This window comes from Erinaceus europaeus, chromosome 5 (assembly GCF_950295315.1).
Source record: "Erinaceus europaeus chromosome 5, mEriEur2.1, whole genome shotgun sequence".
Taxonomy (NCBI): domain Eukaryota; kingdom Metazoa; phylum Chordata; class Mammalia; order Eulipotyphla; family Erinaceidae; genus Erinaceus; species Erinaceus europaeus.
Window position 1 is genome coordinate 88,412,827 of NC_080166.1, and position 26,204 is coordinate 88,439,030.

Here is a 26,204-nt window from a genome sequence, read left to right on the forward strand (position 1 = left end):
ACCACTACTATTCAACATAGTGTTGGAAGTTCTTGCCATAGCAATCAAGCAGGAGCAAGGAAATAAAGGCATACAGATAGGAAGAGAAGAAGTCAAACTCTCCCTATTTGCAGGTGACATGATAGTATACATAGAAAAACCTAAGGAATCCAGCAAGAAGCTTTTGGAAATCATCAGGCAATACAGTAAGGTGTCAGGCTGCAAAATTAACATTCAAAAGTCACTGGCATTCCTCTATGCAAACACTTAGTTAGAAGAAGTTGAAATCTAGATATCAATTCCTTTTACTATAGCAACAAAAGCAATCAAATATATAGAAATAAACCTAACCAAAGAAGTGAAAGACTTGTACACTGAAAATTATGAATCACTACTCAAGGAAATTGAAAAAGACACAAAGATGTGGAAAGATATTCCATGTTCATGGGTTGGAAGAATTAACATCATCAAAATGATATACTACCCAGAGCCATATACAAATTTAATGCTATCCCCATCAAGACCCTAAACACATTTTTTTTAGAAGAATAGAACAAATGCTACAAATGTTTATCTGGAACCAGAAAATACCTAATATTGCCAAAACAATCTTGAGAAGAAAGAACAGAACTGGAGGCATCACACTCTCAGATCTGAAATTGTATTATAGGGCCATTGTCATCAAAACTGCTTGGTACTGGAATAGGAACAGACATATTGACCAGTGGAATAGAATTGAGAGCCCAGAAGTAAGCCCCCACACCTATGGATATCTAATCTTTGACAAAGGTGCCCAGACTATTGAATGGGGAAAGCAGAGTCTCTTCAACCAACGGTGTTGGAAAAAATGGGTTGAAACATGCAGAGGATGAAACTGAACCACTATATTTCACCAAATACAAAAATAAGTTCCAAGTGGATCAAGGACTTGTATGTTAGAGCACAAACTATCCGATACTTAGAGGAAAATATTGAAAGAACTCTTTTTCACATAAATTTTAAAGACATCTTCAATGAAATGAATCCAATTACAAAGAAGACTAAGGCAAGCATAAACCTATGGGACTACATCAAATTAAAAACCTTCTGCACAGCTAAAGAAACTACTACCCAAACCAAGAGACCCCTCATGGAATGGGAGAAGATCTTTACATGCTATACATCAGACAAATGGCTAATAACCAAAATATATAAATAACTTGCAAATCTCAACAACAAGAAAACTAATAACCCAATCCAAAAATGGGGGCAGCACATGGACATAATATTCACCACAGAAGAGATCCAAAAGACCAAGAAACACATGAAAAAATGCTCCAAGTCTCTGATTGTCAGAGAAATACAAATAAAGATAACAATGAGATATAGCTTCACTCCTGTGAGAATGTCATACATCAGAAAAGGTAATAGCAGCGAATGCTGGAGAGGTTGTGGGGTCAAAGGAACCCTCCTGCACTGCTGGTGGGAATGTAAATCTGTCCAACCTCTGTGGAGAACAGTCTGGAGAACTCTCAGAAGCCTAGAAATGGACCTACCCTATGACCCTGCAATTCCTCTCCTGGGGATATATCCTAAGGAACTCAACACACCCATCCAAAAAGAATTGTGTAAACAAATGTTCTTAGAAGCACAATTTTTAATAACCAAAACCTGCAAGCAACCCAGGTGTCCAACAACAGATGAGTGGCTGAGGAAGTTGTGATATATATAGATATAGATATATAGATATAGACATAGATATACACACACACACAATGGAATACTACTCAGCTATTAAAAATGGTGACTTCACCGTTTTCAGCCGATCTTGGATGGACCTTGAAAAATTCATGTTAAGTGAAATAAGTCAGAAACAGAAGGATGAATATGAGATGATCTCACTATCAGGCAGAAGTTGAAAAACAAGATCAGAAAAGAAAACACAAGTAGAACCTGAACTGGAATTGGTGTATTGCACCAAAGTAAAAGACTCTGGGGTGGGAGGGTGAGTGGGGAGAATACAGATCCAAGAAGGATGGCAGAGGACCTAGTGGAGGTTGTATTGTTATATGGAAAACTGGGAAATGTTATGCATGTACAAACTATTGTATTTACTGTTGAATGTAAAGCATTAATTTCCCAATAAAGAAATTTAAAAAAACAAAGACTAGGGAAGCTTCCAAAGGAGGGGATGGGACATGGAACTCCTGTAGTGGGAAATGTGTGGAGTTGTATCCCTCCTATCCTATGGTCTTTTCAATAGGTCCATTTTATAAATAAAAATAAATTTAAAAAATCAAACTCAAAGTTCATTCCATCATCAATTGAAGCATCTCAGGTTCAGAGGATCACTTTAGAAACATGGATGAGACTAAAAATATGATCTCTCTAGAGCACACCTGCAAACCCGAACTAGTGCTGTGCCCAGTAGGGCACTGTGTGCGCTGTGGCTCTCTGGAGGGACCCAGCACATTCCATTCTGGGGCTGGAGCTGGGGAGAGGGGACTGAGCAGAGCTCAGGACTCTACTAAGCTACTCTACTCACAAGAGTTCTCCAGGGAGTGACCCACACCTGTGAAACTGATGCTCTGTACCACTGCCCGGACCACCAACATCAGGCAGTTTATGGACATGGAATATTGCACCAAAGCAAAGGACTCTGGGAGGGAGGGAGAGCACAGAGTGAAACACGAACTGGACATGGGGTATTGCACGAGAGGAAAGGACTCTGGGATGGAGGGCACACTATGAAGGTATTTTTCCAGTCTTCAATGGAAAAGCCCACTTTGACCATTCTCCCTCACACTATGGGGATCTTAGCCACTGGTCTCTGGCAGGAATAGGAACCTACCAGATGCTGCTCTTTGGTGATCTGTAGACTCTTCCCTGGAGCTCATTAGACTGCATCTGCAAGCACACTTAGTGTTCTGCAGTTCCAACCTGTCGCCCTCAGTGATAAGTTCACTATATAAATCCTCACTAATGTGTCCTGGAGCCCTGCTTCACTGGAACCCTGCCCCACTAGGGAGAGAGAGACAGGAGAGAGAGTTTGGATCAACCTGCCAACACCCATGTTCATTCAGCAGGGAAGCAATTACAGAAGCCAGTGCTTTCACCTTCTGCACCCCACAATGACCCTGGGTCCATACTCCCAGAGCGATAGAGAATAGGAAAGCTGTCAGGGGAGGGGACGGGATACAGAGTTCTAGTGGTGGGAATTGTGTGGAGTTGTACCCCTCTTATCCTATGGTTTTTGTCCATTCTGATAGAGGGTATCGCTCTACCAACTGGAAAATCCTTAACAGATATATTCTACGTATGATCTGAATGCATTGCTGAAGAGAAATCCCCTGCAGTGGTCTGGAAGGTGATGCAGTGGGTAAAGCATTGGACCCTCAAGCATGAGAAACCACCTGCAGCAGATTCCTGCTCTAACCATGTGCTTTACTGGCATTCTATTTCCTGCCGAGCTTAGGGAGGTTGCTTTTCAGGGTTTTTCTTTTTTAACGGTTCTTTGTTGTGGTGATTCTTGTTTTTATTTTACTGAGAGGAAGATAGGTAGTAGATAGATAGATAGATAGATAGATAGATAGATAGATAGATAGACAGACAAATGACAGATAGATAGACATAAAAACAGAGAGATAAGATAGACAGGCAGACAGATAGGTAGATAGATAGATTAACTGATAGACATATAGATGATAAATAGATATAGAGAGAAAGCAGAGCCCTGGTTGGCTCTGGCTTATGGTGGTTCTGGGGAATTGAACCTGAGACCTTGAACTCTCAGGCGTGAGAGACTATTTGCATACCCAGTACACTGTTTCTCTAGCCCTATTTTAATGCGTTTTTAAGCAATTGTCCTGTATGCTATTCCCACCTTCCTTCCCTATCCACTAGGATTGTGATTGATGTAAACACCCATCTGAGGACTGACCCTGTAATGATGGCATAGGCATTTTCATCTACCGTGTCCTGGGATAACATTTCCAGACAACAACCAGGCAGCTAGATTCAGTCTCCTTTCTCTGGGATTCTTTCTGTCTCATTCAGAAATGCAAGGTGTATGCAAGGTCTTTCTAAGCCACAGTCCAAGAAAACCTAGTGATCAAATTTCTAGCAAACTGGATATAGCAGTATATGAAAAAGATTGTTTATCATGACCAAGTGGGGCTTATTCCAGGGATGCAAGGTTAATTTAATTCTTCTGCATGTTTCAACCCAAAGAAACCATGTGGGATGGAATGGAATACTACTAAGCTATTAAAAATGGTAAATTCACCTATTTTACCTCATCTTGGATGGAGCTTAAAGGAATCAGGTGAAGTGAGATCAGCCAGAAAGAGAAGGATGAAGATGGAATGATCTCACTCATAGAAAGAAGTTGAAAAACAAGATCAGAAGGGAAAACACAAAGCAGAACTTGGACTGCAGTTGGTGTAGTGCACCAAAGTAAAAGACTCTGGGTGGGGGGGTCAGGTCCTGGGACATGATGGCAGAGGAGGAACTAGTGTATTGTTATGTGAAAAACTGAGAAATGTTACACATTTAGAAGCTCTTGCATTTTACTGTCAACTGTAAACCATGAATCCCTCAATAAAGAATTTTTTTTTAAGTATGTACAGACAGAAAAAAAAACCAATCCAAGAAAACCACAGATAGCCACAATCCTCTCCCTCCTCCTCCTCTTCCACTGCCTCCTCATCCTCCTCTTTCACCACCTCCCCCCACCCCCTCCTCTGTCTTCACAGTTGACAGTTGCCACCATGCTGCCAGCATCTGGGTGTGCACCAGCAAGCCTCTCACAGCAGCCACTCTCAGCACTCTGCAAATCTTTTCCCTTCCCAATCCCCAGAAACGTTTCTTTGCCGCTCACTCCAGATGCTCTGCTTTGTCTCTTCTGGATTAGCTCTCAATTAGATTGTGTTAACCAACTGGGAAAGAAAGCCAGCATGTATGAGCTACAGTCAAACTGAAAATAGATATTCTAGCACAAATGTAATTAAAACTGAACAGAAGATCTCAGGCAAAATGAATCAGGCTGGTGTGATGAAAAAGAGCAATGAAATCAAAAGTAGAAGGTAGGAGGAGCTCGGGGTGGGGGGACAGGCAGTGGTGTACCTGTTTAAGCATACATACTATGGAACACAAGGACCCGGGTTCAAGCCCCCAGTCCCCATATGCAGGAGGAAGCGTCATGAGTAGTGAAGCAGTACTGCAGGTGTCTCTCTCCCCCCCAATTTCTCTCTGTCTCTATCCAAAAGTAAATAAATAAAAATTTAAAAAGAAAATTAAAAAAGAAAAATAGAAACAAACAAAGAGAGCAAAAGAGAGACCTATCTTGCTGCCAAAACCACATTATGCCCAGTGATCAGAAGGCATTTCTCAGGAGAGTGATACCACAGAAATGACCAGCTCGGTTCCTTCAAATGCCCCCACACTGTCAGAAGTTGTGGAGATGAGAAAGATCCTAGCATGAATGCCAGCTGGAGACTCACCAGAGGAGCACAGCCAAGGACGAGGCCTTGAGTTCAAGCTCAGTCCCCACTGCAAGTGTGTGTGCATGTTGGGGAGAACCGTGAGCAGTGGAGCAGTGTTGCAAGAGTGTCTCTTTCTCTCTGTCTCTCACCCTCTACCAAAAATGGGGGGAAGAGACATAAGGAGAGAGAGAGAGAAGAAAGCAAGAGAAAGATAGAGAAAGGAAGGAGAAAGATCAAAAGAGGGGGGAGGAGAGAGGGAAGGAGAGAGAGAGAGGAAGAGAGAGGGAGAGGGAGAGAGAGACTTGGCTGCCAATAACTCTGGACCTGAGCAGTCATTGAGTCCCAGCAATAACTCTTGTGGGAAAAAAATAAAAATAAAAATAAAAATAAAAATCCCAATGAGTTTAGCAAAACCTGTTTCTACCACTTGGCTGAAATAGAGGGATCTACTGAATTGGAGGAAATTGAACTGCAGTGAATGATAAATACACAAGTACCAAGGCTGGATCTTACTGTCAGCTGTAAATCATTAATCTCCCCAAGAAAGAAAAATAAAGTAAGATAAAAATTTGCAATGGAGGCAGCTCAGCATGAGCGGACATGACCTGAATGCCTGAGGGCTGTGAAGTCCCAGGTCCCATCAGCACTGCATCTCAGAGCTGAGCTATATTCTACCAGAAGACACCCTGTCTCAAATACATATACTTGGTGCTGGATGGCATATCTGCATAATTCTTCCACTCCCTGAAGACTACACTGATTTTTAATTTCATTTTTTTTCCATTTTTAATTGGACAGGACAGAGAGAAATTAAGAGGGAAGGGGAGAGAGAGGGAGAGTGACAGAGAGACACCTCAGACCTGTTTCACAACTCATGAAGCATCTCCCCTGCAGGGAGTGGAGCTAGGGGCTTGAACTTGGATCAAGGGTCCTTGTGCTTAGTACTTTGTGCACTTAACTGGGTGTATCGCCTGCCTAGCCACCTTTAATTTCAGATAGGGAGAGACAAAGTGAATGTTTTGTTTTGCTCTCAGCACCTGCAGCTATGTGGCTAACATGGATATAAGGTCCCACATACTTTTGAGTTAATTTTGCTGGATTAAGAGATTTTGACCATTGTGAGCGAGGCTGGCCAGGTTTTGTGAATTCCAGCTGATATCTTGGCATCTTTCTCAACAAATTCCTTCCTTTTTACCCCCTCCTTTTGCCCCCTCTCCCCCCTCCTCTTCCCCCTCCAAGGACCAAACCATATCTACATACCCAACTTTCACTTTACGTGTCCAAATGATAGAACAATACACATATACATCCACCCATCCCCTTCAACCTAGGAAACACGATAACCTTTCCCTATGCTCTCTCTGCACACACTCTATACCTTGAGACCAAACTAACTCAACATTCTTCTTCTGACACCAATCCTCGACATCAGTTGCCTGATTATTTCCTTCCAAGTAGCAACAATCAGGGGAAAAATCATATGTAGGGGGAATGGCAAAAAGACAGCTGAGACAGAGACAGCAAAATCGACACCCAGACGATTCCCCCAGGGTGTGGCCCACAGTGCCCCTGTGCCATGCTGGGGGAGGGGGTGGTGTCAAGGCCAGGTGAGCAATGTCAGGCCCAACATGAAAGAATGATTTAAAAAATTTAAAACAATTAAACCCACTTATAACTTGAAGAAACTCTTCATTCAGTGTATGGTAACAATGATCAATTTCAAAGAGGTCCAATGAGAACTGATGTTGGAAACTGCCTAGATGGTACAAATTGCTATAATTTCCTCTGAATGTACATATCATTAAGCTCCAATGGATGTCAATAAATCCATCACAAATACACCTAAGCCATCCCAGGCATGTCATTAGAGAACAATAGAGAAATCATTTCCTTCAGTCTTCCAAGGAAAGCAATTTGTAGACTGTAATTGTTATGTTTTATCTGTGCACTTTCCCTCTATTTAAAACAGTTTTCAATTGCCCATAGATGGCTAGATTTCTATACATGTAAGGTTCAAATTGAAATAAACAGTATACGGGTATTTAAAAACCTCCCTGGTACCTTGTCAGATAAAGCAAGGACTAGAAACTGGATAAGGGCAAGAGAGTGGTACACATTAATAATGCCTTTTTGGTCAATTCCAAGCCACCCCATCATCTGGTCCCTATTCAGGGAATCCTAGGATTCCCACATAGACCTCTAACACACCCCTCTCTCCACCATCACTGGTCACTTCCATGAGGAGCGTCATCACAAGCCCTCTCCTGAGCCTCTCCAGGACCTTGTCCTCACTGTAGAGCAGCGATGGCAGGGACTTCCCACTCTCTGAAGGGATGCTGGGTCAGCCTACGCTGCCCCTCAAGGAAGACGGGTCCTGAAATGAGTGCAGCCTAGAATGTTCCCAGCTGTGAGCATGGGCTGTGAGCTCAGACTGACAGGGACTCGGATGTCACACAGGCTCCTGTGCTAAATGTGAATAGACATGCGCCCTCAGTCAGGTGGATGGGGTTAATAGTTAATGGTATTTACATACTTTCCTCATGTTTGGGAGCTACTCTCTACCCTAATCCAGCTTTTCAGTCCTATTTTCAACTCTGACACCATCTTCCCAGACAAGAGTTTTAGTCCACCTGCATGTTAGCTGTCAGGCTCAGCCAAAGATTACTGAAGTCATGGGCCCCTAGGAACATACCTAAAATAGACTTCCTAGCTTCTTCCCACATGAAGACCCCTAATTTCATCTGCTCTATTCCCACTTTTGGGTGCCTGTTTAATGAATGGTTTGTTTTATATCTTACTGTTTTTCAGCTACCAAGTTGCAGATGCTACCATGACTACCTATCTGACTTCCCTGGGCAGATGGCTTTACCAATGTGTCCTGGAACCTCCTCTACCCAGAGCCCTGCCCCACTAGAGAAAGAGAGAGAGAGAGGCTGGGAGTATGGATTCACCTGCCAAGACCCATGTCCAGTGGAGGAGCAATTACAGAAGCCAGAACTCCCATTTTCTGCACCCCATAATGATCCTGGGTCCATACTCCCAGAGGGATAAAGAATAGGGAAGCTTCCAATGGAGGGAATGGGACACAGAACTCTGATGGTGGGAATTATATGGAGTTTACCCCTGTTATATTACAATTTTGTTAATAATTATTAAGTCACTAATAAAAAAATATATATTAAAAAATATGGGGCCAGATGGTGGTGCACCTGTTTGAATGCATATATTATAGTGTGCAGGAGCCCAGGTTTAAGCCTTCCATCTCTGACTGCAGGGGGAAAGCATTGAGAGTGGGGAAGCAGGGCTGCAGGTGTCTCTCTGTTTCTCTCCTTCTCTATCTCCCCACTCCCCCCTCGATTTCTTGTTGTCTTTTCCAATAAATAAATAAAGATACTTTTTTTTAAAATCCTCCGTGGTATTGCTTAGATACTAAATGTGAAAGATACCAGAATGGCTGTTCCTGATAACACTCAGAATAGTTTGGTTCTTCCCACAGATGCATCCCAGTACTGGGAAAAATAAATAGACGTAGTATTCACTTACTCATTGTGACCCTGAACACCTAGAACCCACCTGGTGAGAGCATACTGCTGCCCCAATGCGGCCCCAGGGTCCTGCTGACGGATGGCTCGAATGGCAGTGGGTGCGGTGAACAAGGCAGCCACCCCATGCTCCGCCAGCACTCGGAAGTAGGCCCCTGCATCTGGTGTTCCCACAGGCTTCCCCTGCAATGAGATGAGTTTAGAATGGCCCTGGGTAAATGGTTCACATCTCATTACCAGCTCAATACTTACATATTGAACACAGCAACATTAACAATCGCCCTGGATTAGGTGGGTGGGGTAAAGAGCTAATTCTATTCATAGATTTTTCCAAGATTGAGAGCTACTCTCTGCCCTAATCTAATGTTCTAGCCCTTTTCTCAACTCTGACACTATCTTCTCAGAAAGTATTTCAGTCCCACTCCATGTTAAGCTCTCAAACTCAAGCAAAAACTATGATACTTATGGCCCTCTAAGAACATGGATTTACTAGTTTCTTTCCACCCTAGGATTCCTATTTTCATCTGCTCTATTCTTACTTTTTGGTTCCTGTTCATTAATCATTTTGTCCCACTTTATATCTTACTGCCTTTCAGCCAACAAGTTGCCGATGCTACCATGATGCCATCATGCTTTCCCTGGGAGAGGACCTCATCAATATGTCCTGGAACCTCACCTCCCTAGAGCCTTGCCCCACTAGGGAAAGACAGAAACAGGTTGGGGTGTGGATCCACCTGCCAACACCCATGTCCATTGGAGAAGCAATTACAGAAACCAGGGGAATCTTCTGCACCCCATAAAGAATTCTGATCATACTCCCTGTGGTGGAGAAATGATAGGGGAAAGATGACCAGAGGGCTCTGAACTGCAACTCCATTAGGACCCAGAGGGAGAAGAGAGAAAATGGAGGTATATTTTGGTACATTAGTAGGTATATGTGTGACCTGGAAAGGAAGAGAAGATAGGATTATAGAAAAAAAAAGAGCAAACATATACAAATATAGATAATATAGAAATAATAGTTAACCTACATTTGCAACCTTAGGAGAACTGCTGTAGCTTCCAGTAGAGGGATTGGAGATCAAGAGCTCTGGTGGTGGGAATGGTGTGGAGTTGGATTCCTGTTTATCTTGTCATTGTGTAAATCAATATTAAATTACTAGTACAAAAATTTAAAAAGGTATGAAAAAATAAATAAAAGTAAGAGGGTTCTCAATTAATCTTAATTTTCAAACTGACCCATGCTCTATAATCCAGAAAGCCAGACAATAGGGCTGGGTAGTGGGTGGCACACCTCCAGGTTTAAGTGCACACACTCCAGTGCCCTGGGGCCCTGATTCAAGTCCCCATTCCCCACCTGCAGCGGGACACTTCAGGAGTGATGAATCAGGTCTGCATGTGCTTCTCTCTCTCTCCCTCCTCCCCCCTCAAAGTTTCTCACTCTTATATCAAATTAAAGATAAGATAAATATTAAAAAGAAAGCTATGCTGTGACCCTGAGATTCCTCTCCAGGAGATATATATTACAGAACCAAACACACCCATCCAAAAAGATTTGTGTATATCTATGTTCATAACAGCACAATTTGTAATAGCTAAAACCTGGAAGCAACCCAGGTGTCCAACAACAGATGAGTGGCTGAGAAAGTTGTGGACAATATACACAATGGAATATTACTCAGTTATTAAGAATGATGTATTCACATTCTTCACCTCATCTTGGGTGGAGCCTGAAGGAATCATGTTAAGTGAGATAAGTCAGAAAGAGAAGGCTGAATATGGGAGGAAGCCACTCACAGGCATAAGTTGAAAAACAAGATCAGAAGGGAAAGCACTAAGCAGAACTTGAACTGGAGTTGGTGTGTTACACCAAAGTAAAGGACTCTGGGATGGGGGGGGGGGTTGTTCAGGTCCTGGAACAAGATGGCAAAGGAGGACCTAGTGGAAGTTGAATTGTTATGTGGAAAATTGAGAAATGTTATACATGTACAAACTGTTATATTTACTGTTGACTGTAAAGGACAACTTCACCAATATGTCCTGGAACCTCCCCTCCTTAGACCCCCTGCGCCATGAGGGAAAAATAGAAACAGGCTGGGGGGATGGATCCACCTGCCAACACGCATGCCCAGTGGAGAAGCCATTACAGAAGTTGGAACTCCCACCTTCTGCTCCCAAAAAAACAACCTTGATCCATACTCCCAATGGGGGGAAAGTGATAGGAAGATAAGAAGTCTCTGAACTCCAGCTCCATCAGCACCCTGAGAGAGAGGAGGAAAAGGAGAGGGACATGCGGAGGTAGTAATGTTGTCATGAGTGTCTTGGAGGGGAAAAGAGGATTGGATCAAGAAGAAAAAGGGGTAACTATGTATAAATGTGGACAGATAGGTGTAAAGATGATGGTTAGCCCATGTCTACAACCTTGGGGGAACTGTGGCGGCTTGCAGTGGGGAGACTGAAGATTCAGAACTCTAGTGGTGGGAACGATATGGAATTATACTCTTGTTGACATGTAATTCTCTAAATCACAAATAAAATAAAATAAAATTTCCAGATACAGTCTAGGGCCTCATATGCAGGTTTTGACTCACAAATCTTGAAACCGCAGGCATCTTACTCTAAAATGAATCAACACACATCCCCTTTTCTTATCAATGAGGTAAACACTGGAGGTTGGGGGGGTTGCTTGTTTGGTTTTGGCTTTTTGTTGTCACCATGGCTTTACCACCCCAGGTTGACTATGTTTCAGATATAGTGACAAAGAGAGAAAAAGGGAGCGACCACAGGATGGAAGCTTTCTTCAGTGCTGTAGCACCTTCACCTTACATCCCAGGGGTTCAAATCTGGGGACCCTCCAAGGAGGGTGCTGTGCAGCCGAGTTACCTTTCAGAGGGTGAGAGGGAAACACTGTGCGTTTCTTTCTTTGATTCATTAGTCCTTGACAGACTCTGTTTTGACTTACAAAACACGATGTGTTAACTGGCCTAACAGGATTGGCCCACCCTTCTTATGCTTCTATTTTCTTGCCTGCTAATTAAACACCAATTCCTTCTACTATATACATTTAATAAGTTAAAAACACTAAGATGGAGACCAGACAGTGGCGCACCCGGTTAAAAGTGCATAGTACCAAGAGTTCAGGACCCACTCAAAGATCTGGGTTCCAGCCCCAGCTCCCTGCCTGAAGGGGGAAAGCTTCATGGGTGGTGAAGCAGGTCTGCAGATGTCTCTCTTCTTTCTCTCTATCTCCCTGTCCTCTCTCAATTTCTTTCTGACCACCCCCCCAAAAAAAGCTTTCCTCCTGCAGGTGGGGAGTGGGGACTGGAACCCGGGTCCTTGTGTTTAGTACTATGTGTGCTCAACCAGGTGCACCACCTAAGTTATAGCATTTTTAAAATTGTAACTCATGCGCGCTATCCAAGCTGAGCTTCCTGGAGAAAACAACATTGATTTCAGTAATTTCTCTGCTGGAGATTTACCAAAAGGAAACAAAGACATTGATTTCAGAGCCTGTACACTCCATCAGGGGATAAAACTTATGGGTAGCTCAATTACACACACACACACAGTGAAGTTTTACAAGCAAGAAATGTACATAGCAAACACTGTAGACAAGTTGAAAGATGACAATAACTCTATAACTCTGTTTCTCTCTCTCTCACACACACACACACCAGTCTTCCTGTGCTTTCTCAGACTTTGACATACTATGTGCAATGTTCCTAGCTGTGACCACAGAATGTGAGCTCAGACCTACAGGGATGTAAAGGTTACAAGGACTTCTGTGCTGACTATGGGCCCAAATCAAACCGATGGGGTTTACAGTCAATGATATCTGTAAACATTCCCCATATTTGAGAGCTACTCTCTTCCCTGATCCAGCTTTCTAGTCCTTTTTCCAACTATGACACCATTTCCTCAGACGGTAACTTGGGTCCACCTGCATACTAGATGTCAGGCGCAGGCAAAAACTAGTAAAGTCATGCCCCCCTTGGAATATACCTAAAATAGACCTGCCAGCCTTTTCCAAAACGGAGACCCCAAATCCTCATCTGCAATATTCTTGCCTTTAGGTTCATGATTAGCCAACAATTTGTTCTGCTTTATATCTTAACTCTGTTTCAGCCACTAGGTTCCAGACACATTGGTGGGGTTGTCTGCCCAGGGAAGTCCAGTTGGCATCATGGTAACATCTGGAACCTGGTGGCTGAAAAAGAGTTAAGATATAAAGCAGAACAAATTGTGGGGGAAACAAATACTGTACAATCCAGATAAAACATGAGAGAGACCAAGCATTTAAAGGCACCTGTGTAGAAACCCCTCATCAGATGGCTTCCCAGACTCCAGATCCAGCACAGAAGCCACAGAAGCAGCCAAAGATGTAGAAGACTTGCTGATGGGCTAAGGAGACAGCATCCTGCTGATAAAAATGGATTTTGTGTCTGAGGCTACAAGATCCCAGGTTCAACCCCCATCACTACCATGATCTAAAGATGAGCAGTGCTCTGGGGGGAAAAATGCCAATAATTTAGAAGTAGTTAGTATCCTCCATTTGTTTATTTATTTATTTATTTATTTATTTATTTATTTATTTATTTTAGCCTTCAGGGTTATCTCTGGGGCTCAGTGCCTGCATTATGAATCCACTGCTCCTGGTGCCTATTCTTTCCCCCTTTTATTCGATAGAAACAGAGAAATCGAGAGAGGAGGGAAGATAAGAGAGATACCTGCAGCCCCCACTCCACCACATGTGAAGCTTTCCCCCTGCAGGTGGGGACTAGGGGCTTGAACTGGGATCCTTGGTAGGGTCCTTGCACTTTGTACTATGTGTGCTTAACCCAGTGCACTATCCCCCCCAAAAGTATCCTTTTTATTTTCATATGAGATGTTATTTTTTTTTTTTGGAATCACCTTAAAGTTTTCAGTCAAGTCTCTAAATAGAAAATAACCATCACTATTTTACACTGTGTGTACAGTAAGTCCTATTTTATAAACACATAACTATTTGTTTACATGTCATGTCTTAGTATATGTGTAATTTATATTTGACATGCATTGTCTCGAGTCCAACTACGTATAAAGCAGATTATAGAACTTATTTTCACATAGTTCACTTTATAAAGGAAAGAGTTCTCTCTTCCTTGGGGCCCAGTGGTGGCACACCTGGTTGAGCACACAGGCTGCCATGTGTGCACAAGGACCCAGGTTCAAGCCTCCCAGTCCCCACCTCCAGGGGGAAAGCTTCATGAGCAAGTACTGCAGCTATCTCTCTGTCTCTCCCTCCATCCCTCAACTCCCTTCTTAATTTCTATCTGTCCTATCAAATCAAAAATAAAAAAGAAAAGTAAAAACGGCCACTAGCAGCAGTAGATACATCCTGTAGGCACTGTGCCCCAGAGATAAATATATATTTCTTCCTTTCTATGAATTCCAGAAAATAACATTCAGTGAATACCAAATATTCTGATATTTTAACAGATGCAAGACTCGGGGCTGGAAAATGTCTCAATGGGATAGTGTGTCCACTTTGTCTTGTTTGTGGCCCAGGGTACGGTGCGACTAGCACTGAACAGGAGGCATCTCTGGTGCCATGGTCTCTTTCCCCCTCTCCACCTCTCACTCTTTCTATCTCAGAAACATCTGCCAGAGTGTGGACAGCCCCACTCTCCAAAGGGAGGCTGGGTCAGCCTACTCTGCCTCTCCAGGAAGACAGGTCCTGAAATGAGTGCAGCCTAGAATGTTCCCAGCCATAACCATGGACTGTGAGCTCAAGACGTCACACAGGCTCGTGTGTTGAATAGGAATAGATAATGGGCCCTGGGTCAGATCAATGTGGTTAACAGTTAATGGTATTGGAATTACTCTCTGCCCTGATCCAGCTTTCTAGACCTATTGTCAACTCTGACACCATCTCCCCAGAAAATACTTCAGCCCACCCGCGTGTTAGCTTGTTAGGCTCAGGCAAAAATTACTGAAGTTATAGGCCCTTTGAAACATACCTAAAATAGACTTCCTAGCTTCTTCCCATATAAAGACTCCTAATTTCATCTGCTCTATTTCTACCTTTAGGTTCCTGTTTTTTAAACAATTTGTCCTGCTTTCTATCTTACTGCCTTTCAGCTACCATGTTGTAGATGCTACCATGACTCCATCTTCACTTCCCTGGGCAGATGACCTCACCAATGTGTCCTGGAACCTCCCCTCCCCAGAGCCCTGCCCCACTAGGGGAAAACAGAAACAGGCTGGGGGTGTGGATCCACCTGCCAACATCCATGTCCAGCAGAGAAGCAATTACAGAAGCCAGAACTCCCACCTTCTGCACCCATAAAGAATTTTGGTCCTGAGTGGCCAGGTGGTAGTACACTGAGCTAAGCACACATAGTACTAACTACAAGAACCCACCTAGGATCCTGGTTCAAGGTCCTGGCTCCCCACCTACAGGGGGTCATTTCACAAGCAGTGAAGTAGGTCTGCAGGTATCTGTCTTTCTCTCTGTCTCTGTCTCTCTCTCTTTCCCTCTTCTCTAGATTTCTCTCTGTCCTGTCCAGTAAAATGGAAAAAAAATGGCCACCAGGAGCAATAGATTCATAGTGCCAGCACCAAAGCCCAGCAATAACCCTGGAGGCACAAACACAAAAAAGAATTATGGTCCATCCTCCCAGAGGGATAAAGAATAGGGAAGCTTCCAATGGAGGGGATGGGACACAGAACTCTGGTGGTGGGAACTTTGTGGAGTTGTACTTCTGTGATCTTACAATCTTGTTAGTCATTATTAGATCACTAATAAAAAAGAACTTTAATGTTACTACTCATTTAAAATTATAATCAAACTTAAACTATGGTGGTACATGGCTTTATTTCTCTCTAGAAAAAATAACATTACAGGAAGTATAGGAATGATGAGTTCAATTACTTTGTTCACTATATAAACAAGGATTTTTTTGTTTTGTTTTTTCACCTAATGGAAAAGTGTAGCTTCCTAGATAGAAATACAAAGAATATACACTAAAGTGATTCTAAATATTAACTTGGTCTCCACCTAAATCCAGGGCCTAAGACGGAAAATCATGGTGTGGAGGGTACACACACCCACACATACACACAGCCCCTGCTGGCCAAGTGATAAGTGAAGACTCCTTTTCACTTTAGGATGGATAGTTTTAATCAATCAAGCATACTTCCCCTGCATTTTGCATGATTAAGCAAAGTGATCATCTTAGAAATAGTTCATTTGCACAATAAAGCATTTCTTGGCTCCTGGAGGGCACTGTGCTATGATTAAGGGCACAGAAATGACAACCACCTCTTGCCCTTAAAGAGTTTAAAGTACCACAGTCAGAAGAATCTAGACATAGCATAAAAGAGCAAAGAACACTTCAATCAACCCTAGGAAAGCAGAGTAAGTATCAGAGAGGAGTTTAATATGATATTTAAGTTTATCCCTTAAGACACAAAACTGCTTTGCAGTATCACTGGAACAGAAGTGGAATTTGAGTAGAGGTAACAACTCAGTCAGAGATAGTAAGTACCAGCATGATAAACGTACTGGGTAGAAACCTTCCTCGAGGTTAGGAATCACACCCAGACTTGCAGTGTAAGCAAAGGGCAGCTGACGCCATGTATTCAGACCACATGAATAAATCTGAATTATATTAAAATACAGGACTTCCTTGAAGGCTCTCAACTTACTTTAAAACTAGCTTATGTTACCTTATTCTGTCTCTTTTCTTTTTAAGCTATAGAGGGAAAAGGGAAACAGCATAATTGTGTTTGTAGAAAACATTCATGCCTGACACTATAAGACCTTAAGGTCGATCCCCAACACCATCATAAGCCAGAGCTGAGCAGGGCTCTGGTGTCTCAATATCTCTTGTGCTATTATCTATCTGTCTGTCTATTCGTCCATCTGTCCATCCATCCATCCATCCATCCATCCATCCATCATCTATGTATTTATCTATCTACCTACCTATCTACCTATCATCTATCTAATTAAAGTTCTTCTAAATTAAGTTGTTTAGGTGGTGTTGGCTTGTTTGCATGCTGTAGGTGTTTGATTTCACATGTCTTCACGATATATGTCACCACGCTACCACCAAAGTCCTAGTTTCCCTCCAGCAACATGTACCGGCCCCCTGGGCATTTACAGCCCCTTTCCTCCTCCCACACGGGGGGGGGGGGGGGGGGAGCTCATTCTGCAGTCAGAGTCCAAGGGCCTGGATTTCATGCCTTCCTCTCTCCCGTGCTCTGCTTCCTTGTCTGGCACTTATATGTGAGATCATCCGCCACTGGCCCTTCACCTTCTGAGTTATTTCATTGATCATAAGCACTTTCAGCTTTCTTACACGTTGTTATAAAGGCACGATTTCAGCTTTCTCGTAACAATGCATCACTCCATTGCGTGTACAGACAACAAGTTGGATGGAACTGGAGAAGATGATGCTCAGGGAAGCAAGTCAGGAGGTGAAGGACAGCAATAGGATGGTCTCGTCTCACCCATGTGCAGAACAGAAAGAACTGAGTACATGACTGTGAAAGAACAGTATCAAGCTATTTCCAAGGCTGTGGCAGAACTAGAGTGGTTGCTTATCAGTGGTGGTAGGGATGCGGACACAGACTGTTGGGAATGGTGAAAAAAAGTAAATGAAAGAAGTGATAAAGAAATAGATGAGAATTTTTTAATTTACTGTTGAAAACTCAGGCTGTTCCCGGGTTTGAGCTATTGTAAATACTGATCAGTGTACAGGGCGCATGTGTCCTTAAAGTTTAGTGTCCTTTTTTTAAAAAAATTAAATTAATTACTTATTATTGTATAGGACAGAGAGAAATTGAGAGGGGAGAAGGAGACAGAGAGGCACCTGCAGGCCTGCTTCACCACTCGTGACTTTCCCCCTGCAGGTGGGGACTGGGAGCTTGAACCCGGGTCCTTAAGCACTATAATGTGAGCATTTAACCAGGTGCACCACCACCTGGGCCCCCAGTTTAATGTTTTCTTCAGATAGCTAGCCAGGAATGAAATTGCTGGATCACATGGGTATTCTATGCCTAGTTTTTTGGGTAAACTCGATAGTGTCTTACAATCCTACTGACATCACACCATGGTTTCCTCTCCAAATTCTCACAGCAGGTTACACCTGCTCCTTTTTTAGCACAGTTAATCCACACAAGTGTAACACAGTGTCTGGTAACTTTCTTATTCTTGGGTGGATTAGTTCACACATCAGAAACTTAAAATGATGTGTTTGACTTCAATCTGCTAAGTCTATGCGACTCTCTGGCCCCCCTCCCCTCTCTCTCCCTTTCTCCTTCTCCTTCTCCTCCTGCTCCTTCTCCTCCTGCTCCTGCTCCTTCTCCTTCTTTTTCTTCTTCTTCTTCTACTTCTCCTCTTCCTCCTCCTTCTCCTCCTCCTCTTCCTTCTTCTCCTCCTTTTTCTCTTCTACACAAAGCTACGATCCATAACTGGAAATATCTAGCTAAAATTAAGAAAACATCAAACCTTGGAAATCCAGGAATTTATAAGAACACAAAAAAGGCGAAGATGTTACTTGCTTTTTAAAAAAAAAAAAAAAAACCTGTTTTCTAGGATTCTAAAGTCAGCATATCTTTGGTAGCTCTACATTCAGCCTGTTGGTATCTGTTCTTTTCAAAATGTGCTGGTTTTGTTTTTTTGTTTGCCTCTGGGGTTAACACTGGGGCTCAGTGCTGACACCATCAATCCACTGCTCCAGGCAGCCATTTTTTTCCATTTTATTGGATAGGACAAAGAGAAATCGAGAGGGAAAGGGGAGGTAGAGAGGGAGAGAGACAGAGACACACCTGCTTCACCGCTTATGAAGTTTCCCCCCTGCAGGTGGGGTCTGGAGACTCAAACCGGGATATGTGCGCTTAGCCCAGTACACCACCGTCTGGCCAATAATATATGCTCTTTACTGACTTTGCACAACACAATTTATATTGTTGGCTAAGAGTATACATACCTACTTGATTAGTCTTTTGAAGCTATAGTCTCTTTATTTCATGAGAAAGAGAGAGAGAGAGGAAGAGAGAGAGAGAAACAGAGTATCACTCCTGACATATGTAATTCCAGAGATAGAACTCAGGCATGTTCTCTCCCACGGAACCATGTCCCTGACGTGGTGTGTGTGCATGCGTGTGTGTGTGTGTGTGTGTGTGTGTGTACCACAGCACTGTTCAGCTCTGGTTTATGGTGGTGCAGGTCATTGAACCTGGGACCTCCAATCTGCACCTCAGACATGAAAGTCTGTTGTGTAAGTCACTGTGTTATGGAACCATCAGGCTCTCACAAGATTTCTCAACATAAGCCCGAGAAGCAAGCAGGGAATGTAATGACATTTTGACAATTGTAAGAGATAGTAATTATTATCCACATGTACTTTATCCTGCCAAATAATCCTTCAAGGATGAATGAGAAATGAAAAGCTCCTCAAACATACAGAGACTGACTCTGTAATAGATTATCAATGAAAACTCAAGCAAAGGCAACAAAAGCACCAACCATGTAGGAAAGGGAGGGCCAGAAGGTCAGAGGTGACCCATGTGAGTGAACCCAGCAGAGGCCTCCACAGCAGGACAGAAACTCTTCCATCTCCATCTTGGCCTCACCTTCGCTGGTGACAGAAGAAAAATTATTGGGTGGGAGAGTTCAAGTAAAGAAGGACAGAACTGAGGTAACTCTGCAGCAAAGTACAACATAGGGGAAAGTTAGGAAGGGGAAGAGGGAATGAAACTTGGGCTGAGGGATGAGTACTATAAGAAAGCAAAGAGTTCTGAGGAAGAAAAGCCACCTGAGATCTGGGGAAGAGGGGTCTGAGGCCCCTGATGGAAGACAGAAATGTCCAGCAGACACCTGTTGTGAAGAAAGGGGAAACCATATGCACACGTAGACAGATGTCCCGTCATTCATTAACCAGCTCCAATAAAATTAAAAGGAAAGAACAAAACAAAACACCATACTATGATCCAGACCCTGAAATTGCATTCTTTTCCCACACGGGGAGAAAATATTAACAGATCCTCTACTCTTACACCCCTCCAGGTTTTTTCATTCCCTACTTAGGCAAACTTTTCAAGATCTTTCAATAGTACCTGTAGCATGGATAGGTGGTGTGACTTCCGTTTGCTTACCTCATATAAGACTGTTGGATTCCCATGTAGAAGAGGTCCGTAGCAAATATAGGAATGTCCCACCACCCAGCCTAAGTCAGAAGCTGCCCACCATACCTACAAAATAAATAAATAAAATAAGAAGACAACGTAATGATGGTGTCGGTCAGTTAGAGAAATGTCAGGGCCAGGTGGTGGTATACCTAGTTAAGTGCACATAGTACTAAGCACAAGGAATCACACAAGGTTCTGGGTTCAAGCCACCACCCCCCACCTGCGGGGGGGGGGGGGGCGCTGTCACTTCACAAGCAGTGAAGCAGGTCTGCAGGTGTCTCTCTTTCTCTCCCCCTCTCCTCACAATTTCTCTCTGGAAAAAATGGCCACCAGGAGCAGTGGATTCAGAGTTCTGGCACCATGTCCCAGTGAGAACCTTGGAGGCAAGGGGGTGGGGGAGATATTTCATGTTATGTGACTGTAAACCAGGGTTACCTCTCCAGGCTTAAGTCCATAAATAGAAGACATTGTCCAGTTGAGCATGACAGCATAGCCACCAGTGGGTCTAACCACACCCTACAGGAGAGAAAAAGAAAAGAGATCAATAAGCAATATGTTAAAAGAAGAAGAGGAGGAGGAAGTGGACAAGGAGGAGAAAAAAACAGGTTCTAGGTCTTTGTTCTACCCACTTGAAATAATTCCTATTTAAATTATTTTATATTTCGGGGCTGGGGAAGTCACTCAGCAGAAGTGCACTTACCTCGCCTGTGTGAGATCCTGGGTATGATCTCTTTGTATGTATTATATTTATTGGATAGAGACAGCCAGAAATCGAGAGGTGAGGGGGAGATAGAGAGGGAGAGAGACAGAGACTCCTGTGGTCCTGCTTCACTACTCATGAAGCTTCCCCCTACAGGTGGGGAACAGGGGCTTAAACCCAGGTCCTTGCGTATTGTAACATGCTCTCAACCATGTGCGCCACCACCTGGCCCCCTAGGTATAATCTCTAACACCACATGAAATGACAGGTTTGTGCTCTGCTCTCTCTCTCTCTCTCTTACACACACACACACACACACACACACACACACTATTAAAAATAACTTGAAGTGGGCCCAGGAAGTGATGCAGCTGGTAAATCTCATAAGTTACTATGTGCAAGGACACAGGTTCAACTCCGGAGTCCTCATCTTCAGGAGGATGCCTGGTGAGTGGTGGTGTACTCTGCACATGTCTCCCCATCTCCCCATTTCTCTCTACATCTATCACAACTGAAAGCAAAAAAAAATATAAAGGAAAAAATGGCCACCGGAACAGTAGACTTATCATGCAGGCATTAAGCCTCATAAATAAATCTGATGGCAAAAAATAATAACTAAATAAAGTTTTTAAAAACAAGTAGTTTATATCCTTTAAACTGGGCCAGATTGTGGTGCACCTGGTTAAGCACTCACATTACAGTGCACAAAAACCCAGGTTCAAGCTCCTGGTCCCCACCTGCAGGGGAAAAGCTTCACAAGTGGTGAAGCAGCGCTGCAGGGGTCTCTCTGTCTTTCTTCCACTCTATCTCCCCCTTCCTCTTAGTTTCTCTCTGTCTCTACCCAATTACTTTGTCTTCATAATTTCAATTCGTGCCTGCAATAATAAACCCACAATCATCAGTCAACATCAATCTATTTCTAGGTCCAATTCACAGACTATTCTTGACTTTCTAAATAAAACTTGTCATTTCATGAAATTACACGCAATAAAAATGTTTGCAGGTGTGACAGAAATTATGTTTGAAGATATATTTTCAGAAAAACAAAAACTTCCAAGATTAAGTGCATAGGGAGCTCAAAGGTAACTATATGCCTAAAATACAAAGCAATACAAGAATCTCTATTCTTAAAATTATCAAGCAAGAGACAGAGAGAGAGAGATCCAATAGGATCCTAATTACCATAGTCTCCTGGGCACTCACTACTTCTCTAATAATCAGGAATTTCAAGGAATTAATCATGATGAATTGGACTTGAGGCTGACATTATTCTCTTTACATAGTATTAAGCTGTCGAAAAAGTCACAGCTTATTTTTCTATGTAGCATTCACATCATGACTTTTCTGACAGCCCAAGATGTTGGACCTAAGTACAAACTACTGCATCATGACTGTCTTGCATCAGCTCCTAGCAACTACCCGAACATTGCGCACTTAACTTTATATCAGATTCATATTTCCAGACTGGACAAGAGTGACCACAGTGAATAGCTGGCAGCAAACTCAATCATCAGTTTTGTTAATCTCCTTGCTACAAAGAGGAGTTATCATTGATATAAAAGATTAGGCGATTAGGCACAGAATACTCAGAATGAACAAGTGAGCATATTCTGGTCTATTCTAAGGTCTGCTCTATTCATTTGCCATTTTTAAATATTGTTCAGTAGAGCAAACTATAAAGGCTTTATGCAGAAATTTATTTTTACCTAAAAGGACAAGTATGCCTTAACTGATAGGTGTATTTTTTTTTATCAGTTTTAACAACTGAATAGCATTTCTTTTATTTTTCCCCCTTTAATGGTTTACAATCAACAGTAAAATACAGTAGTTGGTACATGTGTAACATTTCTGTTTTCCACATCACACTCTAACCCCCTACCTATATCCTCTTCTGCCATCACAGTCCAGGACCTGAACCCTCTCCGAACCCCAGAATCTTTTACTTTGGTGCAATACACTAACTCCAGTCCAAGTTCTGCTTAGTGTTTCCCTTCGGATCTTTTTCTTTTTCCAATTTCTTTATTGGGGACTGATGGTTTATGGTCAGCAGTAAAATAAAATATAATAGTTTGTGCATGCATAACATTTCTTTGTTTTCCACATAACACACTAACCCCTTCTAGGTCCCCCTGTCATCCTGTTCCCCCCACCCCAGAGTCCTTTACTTTGGTGCAATACACCAACTCCAGTCCAAGTTCTACTTAGTGTTTTCCTTTCTGATCTTGTTTTTCAACTTCTGTTTATGAGTGAGATCATCCCATATTCATCCTTCTCTTTCTGGCTGATCTCACTTAACATGATTCCTTCAAGCTCCATCCAAAAAAGGGGTAAAGAAGGTGAATTCACCATTTTTAATAGCTGAAAAGAGACTCTCATGTCTGAGGCTCCTAAGTCCCAGGCTCAATCCCCTTCAGCATCATAAACTAGAGCTGAGCAGTGCTCTGATTAAAAATAATAATAATAATAATAATAATAATAATCCACTGGGAAAAAAATAGCTAAGTAGTGAGTAGTATTTCATTGTGTATGTAGATAGATATATTTTCTTTTTTGGCAAAGTACGCACATCTATGAACTGGGAAAAATGAAAACAAACTGGTGTTCTGCTAGTTGATAAAATCCCTGCCCTCTTCAGGTCTCCCTAATAAAACGCAGTCTTTAAGATGTGGGGGAAACCTCCTCTCCCAGCAGCACCCGGCCTCCTGGAGAGCTCGCAGGCAGCCTCTTGGACTTGTGCACTGTAACATGTGCATTCGACCAGATGTGCCACCCAGCCCCTCCTTTCTCTATCTTTCTCCCTCTCTCTCTCTCACCCATAGGTTAGATAACTTGAACAAGTCAGCTAACACATAGGAATAAAATATCATATTATGTACAAAAGCATAGCAGGATGAAAGAGTTTATCTATTATTTTTCTGTCATGCCTTTTTTTGCTCTTACTTTTGGTTTCTCTTCCCCAGTTATTCTTTGGCGCTGGAGGGAGGTGGGGAGGAGGAGGAAAAGCCTCCATAATTTCAACCATGCCATCACATCTTGCACTCTCTAAGGACATCCAGATGAGGAGCTCTCTCTTAAATTGTGGAGCATTTTGATACAGGTTGAATACAGACACCAGGTCAAGCAAGCTAGGAGCCCACAATAAGACATAAACATATGCAGAGCAGCTCAGCTGTGGTTGCTGGAATATTTGCTACAATGAATGGATTAACCTGTCAGACAACAACCTGACAACTCCAGGGCTGCCAGATGCAGAGACGCTAACATGCCCTAAATATATCTGCGGAGTCAAACCAAATGGCAGACAGCCTTATGCACATCTCCTCTGAGCCTGTGAGAAGCAAGCGTTTTTCAGTGGAATAATCCCCAGAGCATAAAACACTGTCTCATGAAGATCACGGAACAAGGAAAGCTTCAGTGTGACACAAGGGTTTTATTTCCATGCCTCTTGAAGGTCTGCATACTCATCTTTCCTCCACTTCTATTCTGGGAGTCCTAATATTAAAATTTCAGATCCTATTAATTCCTGTTACAGCTACCAAAAGGAAAGTCAGGATCTTATGAATATTTGTTTGGCAGCTGACACATTCATGAATCTTGATGCTGCTGATGTCCCTTTCTGGAAACATCTTTCCTGTTCAGCTGATTTAAAGACCTTCAAGGTCATCACTGTGACACATCAAACCGTTCAACACTCTAGGTAAATCGCCTGGTGTTCAAACTATCCATGCAATTCTCAGACTTGTATATATAAACAGAGAACTGAATCCCCCAGGCAAAAAAAAAAAAAAAAATCACACTGAATGAAAGGTATGATTCACTTTTAAATGTAAAAATATTTCATTTAAAATATATAGTTTGGCAGAGGTCAGTCGGTGGCACACCTGGTTGAGTGCACACATTACAGTGAGCAAGGACCCCAGGGTTCAAGCCCCTGGTCTCCACCTGCAGGGGGGAAAGCTTCACAAGTGGTGAAGCAGGACTGTGGGTGTCTCTCCCCCTTCTCTCTCAATTTCTCTTCATCTCTATCCAACAATAAAAAATAAATAAAACATATAGTTTGGGTTCAAGCCAGGTCCCCACTGCACTGGCTAAAATTTCAGTACGGTGATACTAGGGTATCTTCCCTCTCTCTCACTATCTGTCTCTATCAGAAAAAAACTGTGTGTGTGTGTGTGTGTGTGTGTGTGTGTGTGTATGTGTGTGTGTGTGTGTATGTGAATGTATATGTCCCACAAACTGGTGGAAGGTGTGGTGTGCTGACTTACCCTGAGGAGATATACTATACACCTGTGACAACAAAAAGTCATTTAAGTCAACATTTCCAAGAAAATAATCTATAAAATATATTGTTTTCAATATATTTAAATAAGTACTAGATCAAATATCTATTAATTTTAATAACCTTCAAAAACCAATCTATGTTGTCTATGTGAAGATTAACGGAGAAACTGAGATAAACAAAACATCAATAATATCAAATATAATTAATTCCTCTTATATGTAGACACAGTATTTCTGTAAGAAAAAAAAGGTGCCGGAGTCTAAAAACAAGACACTGTCTGCAAAGAATTTTCTGCCCACAATCCAATATTCTCAGTGCAAGAAGAGCCCTGCCTCCCTTATGGAGACGCAGCCCTAAGAGAATGAATACCTTTGGGAGCCCTGTGGTTCCGGAAGTGTAGAGGATATACAGCGGGTGTTCTGAGAGGACAGGGACACAGTCATGGGGGTGTGCTCTAGCCATCTCTTCATCCCAGTCAAGGTCACGGCCTGGAGTCAGAGGAACAGCTTCCTGCACAGCAGAGACACCGGGGGAGACATTGAATATGGAGACCAACACGGGAGACAAAGACAATGGGGAAGAGCTAAAACTATAGGGGTGTGAGCACAGGCCGGACGGGCTGGATAGCATTACACATCCCATTCCTCACCTACCACCTTTCTTTTCTTTCCAGATAGAGACAAACACAGAGAGACAGACGGAGAGAGAGAGAGAGAGAGAGAGAGAGATGGCCAGCACTGGAGCTTCCTTCATGGGAGCAGGGGTCAGGCTTGAACCTGGATTCCACACATGGCAAAACAGAACACTCTGCAAATGATCGATTTCACACTCCCCATCCCATTCTTTCCTTCCTTCCTCTCCCTTTCTTTCTTTCTTTCTTTCTTTCTTTCTTTCTTTCTTTCTTTCTGTCTTTCTTTCTCTCTGTCTCTCTCTCTCTCTCTCTTCCTTTTATTAATAGTTTGTTACAAGACTATAAGCTTACAATGTATAGTTCCACACACACATCCACCAATGTTCTGTGTCCCCACCCTCTCACCTCCCAAAGAGAACCACCAGAGTTC

The 26,204-nt window shown here is 42.7% G+C and overlaps 1 protein-coding gene across 5 annotated transcripts in view; it reads right to left on the bottom strand.

Moving 5' to 3' along the window:
* ACSS3 (acyl-CoA synthetase short chain family member 3) overlaps nt 1-26,204 on the bottom strand; it is a 155,144-nt gene that overhangs the window by 58,140 nt on the left and 70,800 nt on the right. For 3 of the 5 annotated variants that reach the window (XR_009549980.1, XM_060191503.1, XM_007517208.3), the window contains exons 5-8: nt 25,513-25,653; nt 20,597-20,677; nt 20,129-20,224; nt 9,015-9,166 (exon numbers count right to left, since the gene is read on the bottom strand). Coding sequence is in view for 4 of the 5 variants with exons in the window: in XM_060191503.1 (XP_060047486.1) it covers nt 9,015-9,166; nt 20,129-20,224; nt 20,597-20,677; nt 25,513-25,653 (470 nt within the window). In the remaining variant the exon portion in view is untranslated. The remainder of the gene's footprint in view (nt 1-9,014; nt 9,167-20,128; nt 20,225-20,596; nt 20,678-25,512; nt 25,654-26,204) is intronic. The other 2 variants (XM_060191504.1, XM_060191505.1) reach the window with 2 other exon arrangements.